The sequence below is a fragment of the Corvus cornix genome, chromosome 1A (assembly GCF_000738735.6).
Source record: "Corvus cornix cornix isolate S_Up_H32 chromosome 1A, ASM73873v5, whole genome shotgun sequence".
Taxonomy (NCBI): Eukaryota; Metazoa; Chordata; class Aves; order Passeriformes; family Corvidae; genus Corvus; species Corvus cornix.
In genome coordinates, this window is record NC_047057.1 from 447,173 (window position 1) to 464,297 (window position 17,125).

Sequence of the window (17,125 nt, forward strand, 5' to 3'; positions counted from 1 at the left end):
AGTGAACATTGGCCAAAAATGCATCAGTAAGTGAAAGCTGTGGAGTGCTGGAGGCCGGAATTCTGCCGGCCAAGGACAAAGCGATGCCGGACTCGCCGACACCGCTGGAGGCTTTTATTGATCCCGGTGGTTCCGGGGTGTCCCGGCGGCGCTGGGATCCGCTGGGATCCGCTGGGATCCATCGAGGTCCGTGCCCCGGGGCGGCTCACCTGCGGCAGATGGCGTACATGCGGTTGACGGTGGAGATGCGGAAGGGCTCGTTCTTGGAGCGGGTCAGGCTGCTGCTCAGCGTCCCCAGCCCCAGGCGCTGGTAGTCCCGGCAGCAGGCGCGCTCCACCACGTGCGTCATCGTCATCTTCTCCGACGGCCTCATGGTGCTGCTGGGTGTCAGCGTGCTCCTGTCCAGCTCCTCGGACACTGCGGGGACAACGCGGGGCTGGGGACACCTGGGCACGCGCACGGTGTCCCGGAGCAGCCGAGGAGACGGATGGGATGGAGGAAGGGCCCCGAACCCGCTGCTGCCACCCATCAGGGAGCCCTGGGGGATTTCCCAGCTGGCCCAAGACCTCCCTCCGTGCTGGGGTCTCTGCCCGGCCACCACCAGCAGCCCAGGGCTGCGCACCGCCGGGAACCGGGAGATGCTCCCGCCCTGCTCCCACTGCAGGGACACCGGGACGGCTCCCGGGTGGCCGCTGCTCCCTGGCCTTCCCGGGGCGTTCCCAACCTGAGATCTCGTCCTCTGTTGTCCTCGGGGAAGTGCTGGCTGCCCCGCTGCTCCCAGGCGGGGGGCGTGTACTTCTTGCGGGTCACGTACTGCCGGCCGATCGTCCTCTTGGCGTTCTTCACCAGGTTCTTGGACAGCGTCCTGGGGGCACGGGGACAACGCTGTCAGCCACGGAGCCAGAGCCAGGGGCACACCCGCCCCAGGAGGTCGCTGGCACACGGGAGGGGATGGATGTGTCGCCTGCCAGCACCTTGGCCCTGCGGGAGCCCCAGCACCCGCCATTCCCAAGGGATTTGGGGTGTCAGGGGAGGAGGGATGAGGCAGCCAGGGGGAGCAGCCTCCAGATCCAAGGGGACCCGGCCTCCTCCGCATCGGAGCTGCTACAGGCAGAGATCCCGCCCATCGCAGGGGAGGAGGGCTCCAAACCACAGCAGGGGACAGGGACCCATGGCAGGGACCAGGGGATCAGCCACAGGGCCCAGGGGATCCATGGCAGGGCCGGTGCCAGCCCAGGCAGGGCTCAGGGCTGCAGCCGGTGCTGCAGGACCATGTCCCCGAGTCACCCAGCACTGCAGCACTGCATCCCTAAGTCACCCAGCACTGCAGGACTGTGTCCCTGAGTCACCCAGCACTGCAGGGCCATGTCCCCAGGTCACCCAGCACTGCAGGACAATGTCCCCACATCACCCAGTGCTGCAGCACTGAGACACCCTGTGCAAGAACAGTGTCCTCAAGTCACCCAGAGCAGGAGCACCATGTCCCCAGGTCACCCAGCACTGCAGCACCGTGTCCCTGAGCCACCCAGGCCACTGGAACCTCTCCTGTGGGACACCTCCTTGGCCAGGGGATGCCAGTGCAGCAAACTCCCACTTCCCAGTGTGACCCGTCCTTCCCAGTGTGACCGTGTGGGGCTGGGGACACTGCAGGACAAGGGACACCTGCAGCTCTTTGGTCTGCACAAGTCCCTGACAGGAGGGGGCAGCTGGGGGGGTCGGGCTCTGCTCCCAGGGAACAGGGACAGGAGAGAGGGAACGGCCTCAGGTTGGGCCAGGGGAGGGGCAGGGTGGGTGTTGGGGAATTCCCTCGTGGAAAGGGCTGCCCATCCCTGGCACAGGGGGGAGTCCCCATCCCTGCAGGGATTTAACACCCTGTGGATGTGGCACTTGGGGACAGGGGCAGTGCTGGGAAGGCTGGGACTCGTTGTCAGGATTCTCTGACCTCCAGCGATGGAAACCCTGCACAGGACGGGTCTGGGCCAGGAGGGCTCAGTCCCTGTGTCCTGGTGGCTCTGACGGAGCAGGGACAGGAGGGTGTCCCAGAGGATGAGGTGCATCCAGGTGTGATCCCTCTCGTGGCGCGGTACCTGAGCGAGGGGTTCTTCTCCTTGGCCTTGGGCTGCATGGCCTGCTTGGGGGACTGGCCCACGGTGAAGGCGAAGGTGCCGCGCACGTGCTGGGGGTAGCGCAGCTTGTGCAGGTGCTTCCGGAAGATCTCGGCGCTGTCCGAGGCCACCTCCTCATCAAAGGCGATCTTCAGCAGCTGGTGGGGCACGGCCAAGGGGTCACAGCGGGGTCAGGGCAGGGGACGGCCCTTCCCATGGATCAGGGCAGAGCTTGGATCCATCGCGGAGCACCATGGGCACCAGGGCAGGGGACGGCCCTTCCCATGGATCAGGGCAGAGCTTGGATCTGGCCAGGAGCCCCATGAGCAGAGCCTGGCCTGGGAGGCTGCCCTGCCTCTCCCTGCATCCCCGTTCCCTTTCCCCTGTCCCCTTTCCCGTGTCCCATTCCCTTTCTTCCTGGAGTCTCCACTCCTGCTCCTGGGTGTCCCCATGCTCAGCAGGCTTGGGAGCTCTCTCCCAGCACGGGGTCCCACCTGGAATGTGCAGGAGCGCAGCTGCAATCCCTCCTGGATGAACTGATCCGCCTGGGCCTGGATACTGATCTTCTTCTCTTTGGTCAGCGAGGCGATGGGGAAGGACCGGATCACCACCTGCTCCCCCACTGGACACGGGACAGCAACGGGTCAGTTCCATGCCCGCCTCGGCCCCAGGCAGGGCCAGGCCACCCCCGGTGTCTTGTCCCACCATGGAAGAGTCCATGGGACACAGCGGCCAGGAACAACCAACCCCTGCTCCCCAGGGATCACTGACCAGCCCCCTCCTCCCCAGGGATCACTGACCAGCCCCTGCTCCCCAGGGATCACTGACCCTCCTCCCCAGGGATCACTGACCAGCCCTCCCTCCTCCCCAGGGATCACTGACCAGCCCCCTCCTCCCCAGGGATCACTGACCAGCTCCCTGCTCCCCAGGGATCACTGACCCTCCTCCCAGGGATCACTGACCCTCCTCTCCCCAGGGATCACTGACTCCTCCCCCAGGGATCACTGACCAGCCCTCCTGCTCCAGGGATCACTGACCTCCTCCCCAGGGATCACTGACAAGCCCCTGATCCCTGGATCACTGACAGCTCCTCCTCCCAGGATCACTGACCAGCCCCCTGATCCCTGGGATCACTGACCCTCCCCCAGGGATCACTGACCCTCCTCCCAGGGATCACTGACCAGCTCCCTCCTCCCAGGATCACTGACCAGCCCCTCTCCCCAGGATACGACCAGTCTCCTGCTCCCAGGGATCACTGACCCTCCTCCCAGGGATCACTGACAGCTGCTCCTAGGGTCACTGACCAACTCCTGCTCCCCAGGGATCACTGACCCTCCTCCAAAGGGACACTGACCTCACCCAGGGATCACTGACCAACTCCCTCCACCCAGGGATCACTGACCAGCCCCCTGTTCCCCAGGGATGCCCAATCCCCTGCTCCCCCCTTTCTGAGGCACGCACCCTCACCCAGGGGTCGGTGGGGTTCCCTTGAAGATGATCCTGTAGGTGGTGAGGACACAGGCCCCCTCTGGCGGGAGCAGGGGGGGCCCCCCGACGCTGCCCCCGGCCGCCTCCTCGCGCCCGTCTGGCATCAGGTACACGCGGAGCCCCTCCATCACACACTCCTCCCCCAGCAGCAGGTTGGGCCGCAGCAGCTTTGGCTGGGGGGACAACGGGGGACTCAGGCCCGTGGGAAGGGTCTCCCAGCCCAGGCTCCCATCCAGCCCAGCAGCGTGCTCCCTACCTTCTGGATGGGAGGGAGCCTCTTGCTCTCCCTGTGCACGGCGTCCAGGGTCTCGATGTGCATCTGCACGATGTCTGTGGGATGGGGGTGAGTCCTGCCTGCCCAAATCTGCCCTGCCCAAATCCATCCTGCCTGCCTGAATCCACCTGCCAAATCTGCCGCCTTTCCCAAATCCACCCTGCCTTTCCCAAATCCACCCGTCCACCAAACCCCACCCTGCCATCTCCCGCTGCTCCTGCAGGACCCCCATGCCCATCCCTGTGTCCTCACCCGGGATCATGACGTGCAGCCCCTTGAGGTGCTCGTTGGTGACGCCGCTCTCGGTGCACACCTTGTCCACGAAGCGGTTGATGAACCTCACCACGGAGTTGGCCACGTCCGAGCTCTCGGCGTCCTCGAAGCCGCTCTCGGTGTCGTAGCTCTCGGCCACGCTGCCCGCGATGCTTCCCCAGGGAAACAGGGAAGGGTCAGCCCAGGACAGCCCAGCCAGCTGCGGCCACGGCAGAAACAGCCCCGGCCAGGGGCCACTCCCAGCATGGAGCCGAGAGAGCTCCCACTCCTGACAGAACCCCAGCAGAGCTCCCACTCCTGATATGGACACAGCAGAGCCCCCACTCTTCATATCCCAGGAGAGCTCCCAGTGCTGATATGGATCCAGGAGAGCTCCCACTCGTGATGAAACCCCAGGAGAGCTCCCAGTGCTGATACGGACCCAGGAGAGCTCCCGCTTGTGACAGAAACCCAGGAAAGCTCTCACTCCTGGAAGACCCAGGAGAGCTCCTGCTCCTCATAGGAACACAGGAGAGTTCCTACTCCTGGTAGGATACCAGGAGAGCTCCCACTCCTGACAGAGACCCAGGAGAGCTCCTGCTCCTGACAGGAGTCCAGGATTGTTCCCACTCCCAGCATGGAGCCAGGAGAGCTCCCGCTCCCAGAAACCCCACCCTGGGCACCACAATCCGCCTCAATCCCGACATAACCCTGGAATCCCGGCATGGTTAGGATTGCAAGGAACCCTTACAGCCCATCTGGTCCAGCCCCGCTCAGAGAGCAGGAACATCCTTCCCTGACAGCAGCCAAACGCCCGGCACACCAGGAGCTCTGTCCCAGCTCGGGTCACTGCGGTGCCCCCGGTGTCCCCAGCCCGGGCACCTGTTGGTGACGAAGCTGTTGCTGACGCTCTCCACGTCTCCCAGCCCGGAGCTGCGGAGCAGGCGGTTCTTGCTGGTGTCCAGGGGCAGGAGCAGGTAGCTCATCCTGTTGGCGTAGTGGATGGCCTGGCTGAACACCGTGCTCTCCTCCTTCTGGATCAGCTCCTGCTGCTTCTCCCGGCTCATGGTGGGCCACAGCCGCAGCTGCTCCGACGCGATCTCCAGCGCGGACTTGGCCTCCTGCGGCTCCTCCGCGCTCTCCTGGAGCAGTGGGAAGGGGATGGGGGTTGTCTGCACGGACAGACCCGCAGGGATCTCCCAGAACTGGGGTGCAGCCCCTCATCTCATCTGAGCAGGCGGCCAGAGCAGGCAGCTGGAACGGGATTCCGAGCAGCTGTGGTGCCCTGGATCCTGGCAGTGCCAGGCCAGGCTGGACATTGGGGCTGGAGCAGCCTGGCACAGTGGGAGGTGTCCCTGCCATGGCAGGGCTGGCACTGGAGGGGCTCTGAGCTCCCTTCCCACCCAGCCCTTAGGGAAGAGCTCTCCTGGGCCCCCCCTGACCTGCTCCGTGTGGTTCTCCTCGGCGCTGTCCAGGTACAGGGCCCGGATGTGGTTCTGGACGTCGCAGTAGAACATGGCCTCCCAGAACTGGATGTTGGTCCACACCACGTGCTCCTGCACGCAGCTGTAGGCGAACTGGGTGATGCCAGGGCTCAGTTTCTGTGCAGGGAGGTGGAAAAGGTCCATACAAACACAGCCTTTGTGCCCAGCTCTCTGCTCAGGTACCCCTGCTCCCGGCCCAGCTGCTGGGAAAGCCCCGGGCAGGCAGGAGGGATGTCTGCACCACAGCTCCTCCAGCCTTCCCTCAAAATTCTCTTGCCCAGCGCCCACCCAGAGCCTGCAGGGCCCTGTGACACTGTTTTAGGGGAGGTAGAAGCTCATCCCAGCCCAGCCTGAGCACGGGATCAAGCTGGCATTCCAGAGCTACCCCTTCCCGCAGGTGTTGCAGCCTCCCCGGGAGCCTCAAGCCAGTCTGGGGTGGGGGGAAAGTTCTGTAGAGGTTGAGAAGTCCCATAGGGACACCCCCCTGCAGCCTCTGCCACCTCCAGGCATCCTGAGGGCTCCGGGGTGGGGACACCGTGGTCACTCGTGGTCACTCACCCTGCAGAAGGCGGTGACCAGCGGCAGCAGGGCGGCGGCGATGCCGTGCTCGTCCATGGCCGTGCAGTCCTGCGGGAGGAGCGGGGGTGACGAGGGGACTCGGCCCCCGTTCCCGGGCCATCCCTGCCGTGGTGTCCCACGGGAAGAAGAGCCCCTGGCCCCGCCCTACCTGGAGGCAGCAGTTCATCATGCGGATGACGAAGTCGAACTGCTGGTGGTCCAGCACGGCGCGGTTCTGCTGCACGTGCAGGTGCAGCTCCTGCGTCAGGCAATGCCGGGCGGCCCGGCCCTTCATGGCACGCAGCACCGCCGGGAACAGCTGTGGGAACGGGGTTTAGGGGCTGGGATGGGGCCCGGGACAGTGGGACAGCGCGGGCGCATGCCGGCTGTTGCGGGATGCGCTCGGACGTGGAGATGAACCAGGGAAAAATTCCAGTGTGGCTGGCTGGACACAGCCGAGGAGGAGGGGGAGGAGCCCGGGGGCACTGGGAGATGGAGGAATAGTGCTGAGCTGGTGTGGAGCCCCCAGCCAAAATCCCAGGAACACGAGGAGGGGGACACGTCCCGGGTCAGTGGTGGCCATGGCAGTGCTGGGGAATGGGGGACTTGGTGGTCCCAGAGGGATTCCCAATCCAAGTGGCTCCACAGTTCTGCTACTGAGGTGGGAGTGGGGCTCTGCTCGCAGGGAACAGGGACAGGAGAGAGGGAACGGCCTCAGGCTGGGCCAGGGAGGGGCAGGGTGGGCATCAGGGACATTTTCCATCCCGGAAAGGATTTTCCAGCCCTGGCACGGGGATGAAGTGCCCATCCCTGCAGGGATTTCAAAGCTGTGTGGATGTGGCACTTTGGGGACAGGGGCAGCAGTGGCCTGGGCAGTGCTGGGGATGGTTGGACTGGATGGGCTCCGAGGCTTTTCCACCCTCAGCGACTCTGTGATTCCACGGCCTTTTGACCCTCAGCCAACCAGCAGGACGTGCACACGGACAGGAACATCCCCTCCAGCCCCAGAGGACAGCGACCCCCCCAGCTCAGCCCGCTCCTCACCTTTTTGGCCTCCAGCATCTTGTTCTCGAAGACGTAGGAGATGCAGTTCCTGACCACCTCCAGGCGCCGGGCGCTGTTGGCCAGGGCGTTCCCGTTGCGCTCCAGGATGGCAGCTGGGAACAGATTCCGGTCAGTGCAGGCAGGGTGGGACCTGCACCCCTGGGGGGACACGGTGTCCCCCTCTCCCCGAGGCCGCGGGGCCTTCGGGGGTGTTGAGGGCCCCTGGGGAGCTGAGGACCCCACGGGGCAGAAGTTACCAGGGATGGAGCTGCTGCTTCTCCATGTTTTGCTCCCGTGGTGTGACCCGGAGCCAGCAGCCCCCAGGACAGGGTCCCCCCGTGCCCCACACACCCATGGGGGTCCTGAGGGCACCATGGCCTCCAGCAGCCCCCCTGAGCAGGGTCCCCCCGTGCCCCACACACCCATGGGGGTCCTGAGGGCACCATGGCCTCCAGCAGCCCCCAGGACAGGGTCCCCCTGTGCCCCACACACCCATGGGGGTCCCGAGGGCACCATGGCCTCCAGCAGCCCCCGAGCAGGGTCCCCTGGTGCCCCATGGCCTCCAGCAGCCCCCAGGACAGGGTCCCCCGTGCCCCACGTACCGATGGGGGGTCCTGAGGGCACCATGCACTTCTTCTCGGCCTTGACGGCCGGCGGGGCCGTCTGCAGCTTGGCCGTGGCCTGGTCGATGATCCACTGCACGGTGCCCTCGTCCAGGCGCGGGAAGGGCTTCTGGTGCAGGCGCAGGTGGCAGCCCTCGGTGGGCTTCTGCACCTTGTGCATGGTCACTGCGGGGTACGGGTTCTCCTGCGCAGGGACGGCCCCCGAGGTCACCGCGCGTCCCCTCCCGGGACAGGAGCCCTCAGCCCCCCGCTCTGCTCCCAGCCACGGTCTGCAAGCCCCGGGATCTGCTGCCACAAGCCAAGGGCCACCAGGAGCTCCGTCCTCGCCAGCCGAGGCTCCCAGGGGCACTGCTGCCTTCAGGTGCCACTGGAGACCTCGGGCAGGGCAGGGGAGGGGCAGGGTGGGCATCAGCAGGAATTTCCCCATGGAAAGGGTGCTCAGGCCTTGGCAGGGGCTGCCCAGGGAGCTTTGGAGTGCCCATCCCTGCAGGTGTCTGAGGAATTCCTGGAGGTGGCACTCAGGGCTCTGGGCTGGGGCCAAGGTGGGGATGGGGCACAGCTGGGACTGGATGGGCTGGGAGGGCTTTTCCAGCCTCAGGGATGATTCTGGGATTCTGTGATTCTATAAAACCAGGGAATCCCACTCCCAGGACCTCTGGGCACAGGAGGATGTGCCTGACCACAGTGACAGTGCAAGGAGGGACAGGATCCATCACCACAAGCTTATGGAGGGGGGACAGAGTGACCAGAGTGACCAGGACTCCAGCCCTGACTCTCCCTGCCCCGTATCCCCCGGCACATTCCCGCTCCTGCCCAGGGGCTCCAGGACTCACGTTCTTGTAGAGTTTCTCCGCCAGCTCCTTGATGTGCCTCAGGATTTTCTGCTTGTTCCCCTCCTCCGCCTTCATGCGCTTCACCTCATAGGCCACGAGCTGAGGAGCACAGGGGTGACAGGAGCAGCTCCAGCGCCTCTCCCAGAGCCGGGGCCCCGGCAGACCCCACTCGGGCCCCGGCAGATCCCCACTCGGGCCCTGGCAGATCCCACTCGGGACCCAGCAGACCCCACTCGGGCCCCGGCCAGATCCCACTCGGGCCCTGGCAGATCCCACTCGGGACCCAGCAGACCCCACTCGGGCCCCGGCAGATCCCACTCGGGCCCTGGCAGATCCCACTCGGGCCCCGGCAGACCCCACTCGGGCCCCAGCAGATCCCACTCGGGCCCCAGGAGATCCCACTCGGACCCCGGCAGATCCCACTCGGGCCCCGGCAGATCCCACTCGGGCCCTGGCAGATCCCACTCGGGACCCAGCAGATCCCACTCGGGCCCGGCAGATCCCACTCAGGCCCCAGCAGATCCCACTTGGGCCCCGGCAGATCCCACTCGGGCCCCAGCAGATCCCACTCGGGCCCCGGCAGATCCCACTCGGGCCCCAGGAGAGCCGGGGATGCGGGGAGCGGAGCTGCCCCAGGGCCTCACCTCGTCGAAGAGGTCGATGGGCGATAGGGGGCCCCGCGCTCGGTGACGAAGCCGGCGAAGGCCATGCCCTCGAGCACCTTGGTGAGGAAATCGTCCTCCGTGAGCCCCCGCTGGCCCAGGAACGCCGCCTGCAAAGGGAGCGGCGCCGTCAGCGGTGCAGGTGACACCGGGCGAAGGACGGGCGCCTGGGTGGCACTGGGACGGTGTCACCTCCTTCCCTGTGCCAGCCGGGCACAGCAGCGACAGCGCTGGCACGGGAAGCTGAGCCTCTGGCCCACGGCAGCAGGACAAGGGGCAAGGGAAGGGCTCTGGTGTCACCTCGGTGTGCAGAGGCAGAACACGGGGACGTGGGGACAGAGGAACTCCAGGATATGAGGGCACAGGGACAGAGGAATACAGGGCCAGAGGGACTCGGGGGCACAGGGACACGGGGACACAGAGGGATACAAGGCCAGAGGGGCTCAGGGGCACAGGGACACGAGGATACAGGGACATGGGGATATAGGGACACAGGGATACAAGGCCAGAGGGGCTCAGGGGCACAGGGACACGGGGACACAGGGACAGAGGGACTCAGGGGATACAGGGACACGGGGACAGAGGGACTCAGGGACACGGGGATACAAGGCCAGAGGGACTCAGGGGCACAGGGACAGAGGGATACAAGACCAGAGGGACTCGGGGGCACAGAGATACAGGGACATGAGGATACAGGGACACAGGGACACAGGGCCAGAGGGACTCAGGGGCACAGGGGCACAGGGACACAGAGACACAGGGACACAGGGATACAGGGACTCAGGCACACAGAGCCAGAGGATTTCAGCTGCTCCCTCAGCAGTGCCAAGACCTCCCAAAATCCCCAGCTCCAGGCCGGGAGCATCCAAACACACCAGGGCACGAGCAGGGAAGCGCTGCCTGCTCCGGGAGACCTCGGGACGCTCAAGGACAAACACGGGATGCAGGTGGGCCCGGCGGGGATGTCGGGGAGGTCACTGCCTGGAAAGCCGGGATTGTTTCCAGGATTCAGCCCGGCTCATCCCGGCCCGGACAAGGCCCTCACCTTGTGGAAGCGGATGACGGGCTCGGGGTGGATGCGGATGATGTGCAGGCACCAGCGGTAGCCCTGCAGCAGCTGAGCAAACAGGCGCAGGAACACGGCCCGGATCTCCTTGTCCTGGAACAGGGAAGCACAGCCTGGGCTTGTGGGGCACGGGGTGTGGACAGGGCAGCTCCCAGGGCAGGAATTTCCCCCAGCACGGGATCAACCCCGGGGTGAGGGCAGGGAACGCGGCTGAGATTCCAGGGAAAAGGGACACGGCAGCCTGAACTCACTGCTCTGCCCCCCCCAGAGCTGCACAGGGAGGAGAGGGAGCTCTACAGCTCCAGGAATGCTGGAAGCCCAAACATTCCCTGTCTGCTGCAGCCCGGCCGTGAATCCGGAGCCCACGGCACTGCGGGATCCAGGCACAGCTCGGAGCAGCAGCCTCGGATGGACACAGGGCTGGAATGGTGCCCCAAGAACCGGGGTGTCCCTGGGGAGCAGGGCCCCTGTCCAAGAACCGGGGTGTCCCTGGGGAGCAGGGCCCCTGTCCAAGATCCGGGGTGTCCCTGGGGAGCAGCCCCACCCAGGGCCCCTGTCCGAGATCCGGGGTGTCCCTGGGGAGCAGCCCCACCCAGGGCCCCTGTCCCTCCCACCACTCACCTGCATCTTGAGGGAGGAGGCGGAAATGGTGGAAGGGGGGAAGGCAAGGTCGGCCACCTCCAGCTCCGGGTCCAGGACCTGCCCAGGAAGGACACTCAGCTCAGGCCCCATCCCGGCTGGAAAAGCCAAGGAGATTTCCCCAGAGACCCCACAGCCCCTAAGGAAAAGGTCTGAGGGGCTTGGAGACAAAGCATGGGGCATCGGGAATGCTCCGTCAGGCCTGACCCTTCCTTGGGAGCCCGGCTGGCACTGGGATCCAGGGAAGGGGCAGCCCCTTCTGCCCCCCACTGCCCCCGGAACGTGGAGCAGCAGGAGCTGTGGCGTTTGCTCCGGAAGGGCCTCGGGAACACGGGAGCAGCCAGGCCACAGCCACTTCCTGCCCCCGGGCCGGGAGCCAGCACCCCCATTCCCAGAAACCTTCGGCAAAGGAATCCCCCCTCCAGCACTGCTGGACATCAGAGGGATTGCACTGGGAATGCCCCCTGTGAGAGGGGCAGCAGCAGCCCAGGGCACGGATGGATCCCTGCTCGGGGAGGAGTCCCTGCTGCTCCACTCCCGTGGAACGTGTGCCATTCCCAGGGTGTTGGCCAGAGGCCACTGGAGCAGGAACGGTGCCTGAGACAGCATCCTGAGGCACGGACAGGATCCCGAGGCAAGGACAGGATCCCACAGAACGCACAGGATCCCGAGGCATGGACAGGATCCCAAGGCATGGACAGGATCCCACAGAATGTTCAGGATCCCACAGAATGGACAGGATCCCGAGGCATGGACAGGATACCACAGAATGGACAGGATCCCGAGGCATGGACAGGATCCCACAGAATGGACAGGATCCCACAGAATGTTCAGGATCCCACAGAATGTTCAGGATCCCGAGGCATGGACAGGATCCCGAGGCATGGACAGGATCCCACAGAATGGACAGGATCCCGAGGTACGACTCCTGCTTGCAGAGCAGCCCCGGCTCCATTCCCGACTCCATTCCCGGCTCCCTGGACACTTGTGTCATTCCCAGGGAACGGTGTTGGTGCCCCAGGGATGCAGGGAATGCCGTGGCTCTCACCATGGACAGGGCTTCCCGAGTCTGCTGGAGCAGGGGCTCGGGGAGCAGGGAGATGTGCACGCACTCGGGGACATTCACGGTGCCGCCGTCCAGGTCTGCGATCACCACATCCAGCTGGAAGGGCGGGACAGCAGTGGGACACGGCCCCGCTTCCCAATCCTGCATCCCGCATCCCATATCCCGTACCCTGCATCCCATATCCCGTACCCTGCATCCCATATCCCATATCCCACATCCCATATCCCATACCCTGCATCCCATATCCCATATCCCACATCCCACATCCCATATCCCACATCCCATATCCCATATCCTGTACCCTGCATCCCATATCCCATATCCCGTACCCTGCATCCCATATCCCATACCCTGCATCCCACATCCCATATCCCGTACCCTGCATCCCATATCCCGTACCCTGCATCCCACATCCCATATCCAATATCCCACATCCCATATCCCACATCCCATATCCCGTACCCTGCATCCCATATCCCGTACCCTGCATCCCATATCCCATATCCTGCATCCCACATCCCATATCCCATATCCTGCATCCCATATCCCGTACCCTGCATCCTACATCCCATACCCTGCATCCCACATCCCATATCCCATTCCCTGCATCCCATATCCCATACCCTGCATCCCATATCCCATATCCCGTACCCTGCATCCCACATCCCATACCCTGCATCCTACATCCCACATCCCACATCCCATATCCCATATCCCACATCCCATATCCCATACCCTGCATCCCACATCCCGCATCCCACATCCCATATCCCGTACCCTGCATCCCATATCCCATATCCCGTACCCTGCATCCCACATCCCATACCCTGCATCCCATATCCCATACCCTGCATCCCACATCCCATACCCTGCATCCCATATCCCGTACCCTGCATCCCACATCCCATACCCTGCATCCCATATCCCATACCCTGCATCCCACATCCCATACCCTGCATCCCATATCCCGTACCCTGCATCCCATATCCCATATCCCGTACCCTGCATCCCATATCCCATATCCCGTACCCTGCATCCCATATCCCATACCCTGCATCCCACATCCCATACCCTGCATCCCATATCCCATACCCTGCATCCCATATCCCATATCCCGTACCCTGCATCCCATATCCCGTACCCTGCATCCCATATCCCATACCCTGCATCCCACATCCCATATCCCGTACCCTGCATCCCATATCCCGTACCCTGCATCCCACATCCCATATCCCGTACCCTGCATCCCACATCCCATATCCAATATCCCACATCCCGCATCCCACAGGAGATGGGGAGCTATCCAGGGAGCAGCCTCTGGCTCCTCTCCACCTTCCCTGAGCACTCCAGCCCTGTCTCCCATCCTGTTCCCAAATCCAAGGACACACTGGGATCCCTCAGTGGGGGGACAGGGGGACACCCAGTAAGAGAGGACCCGGCCATTCCCCCTGGACTTGGCCATTCCCACTGGCTCGTGTGGGACACCTGGATACATCCCGGGCTGAGCACACGGAGCCCGTGCCCCTGGGCACCCTCGGGATGAACCCAGCTGTCACCCGAGCCTGTGACACCCACCCTGCTCCCCCCCGGCCCCCCTGGCCCGGGGACAGGGAATGTGGCCCCTCACCAGCTCCTGGGTCTCCGACTGGAAGATGGAGTGGACGCCGATGATGAAGGGGGTGGGGGTGCTCAGCACCTCCAGGAGCTGGGCGGGCAGGATGGGCACGTAGGTGAAACTGCAACCAGAGACAGCCTCAAACATAGCCCCAAAGCAGCCCCACTGCAGCCATCGCAGCCCTGCCCCAGCCCCAACCCCATCCTGGCATGGCCAGACACCATCCCAGCTCCGGAGGGGTGTCCAGGGTGCTCCGGGCACTCCCAGCCCCTCAGGCACCACGGCCACACTGCCCTGAGAGGGACTGGGGCCAAGGCATGGAGGGACAGGAGCCAGGGAATGGCTTCCCAGTGCCAGAGGGCAGGGCTGGATGGGAGATTGGGAATTGGGAATTGCTGGCTGGGAGGGTGGGCAGGCCCTGGCCCAGGGTGCCCAGAGCAGCTGGGGCTGCCCCTGGATCCCTGGCAGTGGCCAAGGCCAGGCTGGACATTGGGGCTGGAGCAGCCTGGCACAGTGGGAGGTGTCCCTGCCATGGCAGGGCTGGCACTGGAGGGGCTCTGAGCTCCCTTCCCACCCAAATTATTCTGAGGTTCCCTGATTCCATGATATAATCCCTGTCTGGCCTTGGGGTTATAACCAAAGTCTGACCAAGGGAAGGTGCCAGCAGAGCCATTAACTCCAAAAGGAAGAATTTCAGGAATAATTTCCCCATGGAAAGGGTGCTCAGGCCTTGGCAGGGGCTGCCCAGGGAGCTTTGGAGTGCCCATCCCTGCAGGTGTCCAAGGAATTCCTGGAGGTGGCACTGAGGGCTCTGGGCTGGGGCCAAGGTGGGGATGGGGCAGAGCTGGGACTGGATGGGCTGGGAGGGCTTTTCCAGCCTCAGGGATCCCAGGATTCTGTGAAAAGGAAGGATCCTCTGGAACACCAGCAGCCTCCGTGCAGCCTGGGGAGGCCAGGCCAGCCCGGACACAGGAGCTGGCAGAAGCCCCGGCCCATCTGTCCCAGCCCCAGCCCTGGCAGAGCTGCCCAGAGCCCCAGTGCTGCCGGGGCTGTGTTCCCACTCCTTGTGGGACATTCCCAGCTCCCTGGAGCCAGCGGGGTTCCAGCCATCCCACGGGAGTGGCTTGGCCAGCACCAGCACAGGCACTGCTGGAACACCTCGCTCCTGCTGATGGGATCCTGGAACATCCTGAGCTGGAAGGAACCCACAGGGATGGTGGATCCAGCTGCTGGCCCTGCCCAGGCACCCAACAGCCCCACCCTGGGCATCCCTGGGAGCAGAGCTCCGGCAGCCTCGGGCTGTGCCCATTCCCTGGGGAGCCTGGGCAGTGCCCAGCACCCCCTGAGGGAAGAACCTTTCCTGATCTCCAACCTGACCCTGCCTGGCACAGCTCCTGTCACAGGGAGCAGGGAACGTTTTCCAGCACTGCCTCCAGTGCCAGAGCCCGTTTTGCTTGGAAGAGCAGGGAAGCAGGGGTGGAAGATTCCCAGTTACTCCCCAGAGCCTGGGAGGCAGCAAGGGTGGGACAGGGGCACAGCTGGCACAGCTGGAGGCTCAGGGACCCTCACCTGTACTTGAGGGGGAACATGAGAGCCAGGAGGGCCCGGCAGGCGTCTGTGAGCCTCTGGTAGCTGCTGGACAGGAAGAGGATCTTGTGCTCGGTCAGCGCCGCGCAGAACAGGAACAGCACGTTGGTGATGCCTGGGCAGGGCACAGCAGCGGCTCAGGAACGAGGGGGTCCCTCTGACAGCCCTCAGGGACCCCCGACCCCACCTGGGCTGCAGCCCCCTCCCCATCCCTGCATCCCTGCCAGCAGAGGAGCTCGGCATCCCCCAGAGAGCCACTCCTGGCTGGCCTCTCCTGGGTGGCACAAGGCAGCGGCAGCCCCCGGGCTGCTCCTGCAGACCCCAGCCCCAATCCCACCCTCCGGAAAAGGGACGGCGCAGCGGGGCCGGGGAAGCTCAGCTGGGACAGAGCTCGGAGCTGCGGGCAGGAGGTGACAGGCAGGGCCCCTGGGTGCCACGGTGGCAGGGTGGGGACGCGGTGGCAGGGTGGGGACGCGTCTCACCGAGCTGGCGGAAAGAGCAGGGCCACGCTGCAGCTGCTGACGGGCAGCGAGTCATTGATGGGGGTCTGGATCACCTGCCTGTCCCCCGCGCCCAGCGAGATCGTCCTCTGCAAGGGAACACACAGCCGGTCACCAGGGCCACCCACACAGGGACCGGGACAGGGCAGCGGCAGCCAGACCCCCCTGGGCACGGGGCCGGGACCACCGTGCCCCGGCACAACCCCCGCCTGCTGCGGGAACAGGGAGGGGGAGAGACAGGGAAGAGGGGAAGGGAAAGAGAGAAGAAGATGCTGCCCCAGCACCCACTGGGTGCTTGACTGGGTCCCTGGGCTGAGGGGAGGGAGGGGACCTCCTGCAACGCCCCCAGACAGAGCCAGCGACGTCCCAATGGCCCCGGGATCCGCACGGAGATGTGGGACACGACGGCTCTCCGGGACACGAGGGCTCCCCCGGACTCAAGGGTTCCCCAGGATTTGGGGACTCTCCAGGACCCGAAAGCTCCCCAGGTCATGAGGGGTCCCCAGAACTCGTTGGGGCCTTCAGGTCATGAGGGCTCCCCAGGACCTGAGGGATCTCCAGGACACGAGGGCTCCCCAGGATTCAAAGGCTCCCCAGGACTCAAGAGCTCCCCAGAATGTGAGGGGAATTTGAGCCCCTCTGAGGCCCTTGGAGCTGAGAGAGCAGCTCCCCTCGCCCAGCCCCAGCACCCCGGGCACAGGATCAGTGCTTCTTCGCTGATACCACCTAATATCCCCAGGCCTGAGCTCACCCCAGGGGCACTCACACATCCCCAGGCTGCCTCCAGGCCCCTCTGCTCCTCTTTCCACACCTCTCCAGGGAAAGCTCCTGCACTAGCAGCATTCCCAGTGCAGCCACCTCCCAGCAGGAGCTCCCAGCTCCCGCCAGGAACAGCCCCAAAATCCACGGCTGAGCAGAGCCTGACCCCTGAGCTGGGTTGTCACAACCCCAGCAGGACACCCGGAGAGGTGTGCCTGGAATTCAGCCCCTTCCCAGAGCCCAGGGACACGTTCTGGCTGCCCTGGGGTGGGACACAAGGTGCCCCAGGGCACCCTGAGAGCACCGGGACAGGGGCTGGGTCACAGCAATTAACAGAGGCTGCTAACGAGGGGACAGACCCAGATCGGGGAGAGAAAAGGTGGGAAAAAGAAGGTGGGAAAGAAAAGGAGTTCGTACCACGGCTTCATCCTCCGCGTCAGGCTGAGGTGGGACAGACAGAGAGCAGTCAGTTAGGACACACGGACAGGGGACAGCGGGACAGGAGAGGAGCTCACAGACAGACACGGACAGCAGCACGGACAGCGGGACAGGAGAGGAGCTCACAGACAC

The 17,125-nt window shown here is 64.7% G+C and overlaps 1 protein-coding gene across 1 annotated transcript in view; it reads right to left on the reverse strand.

Moving 5' to 3' along the window:
* The window catches only part of SBF1 (SET binding factor 1), a 54,163-nt gene that overhangs the window by 9,988 nt on the left and 27,050 nt on the right, over positions 1-17,125 (reverse strand). The window contains 24 exon segments of the mRNA XM_039570759.1: positions 210-417; positions 677-678; positions 725-865; positions 2,088-2,263; positions 2,600-2,742; positions 3,586-3,766; positions 3,850-3,923; positions 4,120-4,292; positions 5,002-5,261; positions 5,562-5,720; positions 6,162-6,230; positions 6,331-6,480; positions 7,206-7,318; positions 7,808-8,012; positions 8,662-8,760; positions 9,306-9,325; positions 9,328-9,433; positions 10,369-10,482; positions 11,011-11,088; positions 12,077-12,190; positions 13,722-13,830; positions 15,279-15,411; positions 15,779-15,791; positions 15,793-15,885. Of these exon segments, the coding sequence (XP_039426693.1) occupies positions 210-417; positions 677-678; positions 725-865; positions 2,088-2,263; positions 2,600-2,742; positions 3,586-3,766; positions 3,850-3,923; positions 4,120-4,292; positions 5,002-5,261; positions 5,562-5,720; positions 6,162-6,230; positions 6,331-6,480; positions 7,206-7,318; positions 7,808-8,012; positions 8,662-8,760; positions 9,306-9,325; positions 9,328-9,433; positions 10,369-10,482; positions 11,011-11,088; positions 12,077-12,190; positions 13,722-13,830; positions 15,279-15,411; positions 15,779-15,791; positions 15,793-15,885 (2,933 nt within the window).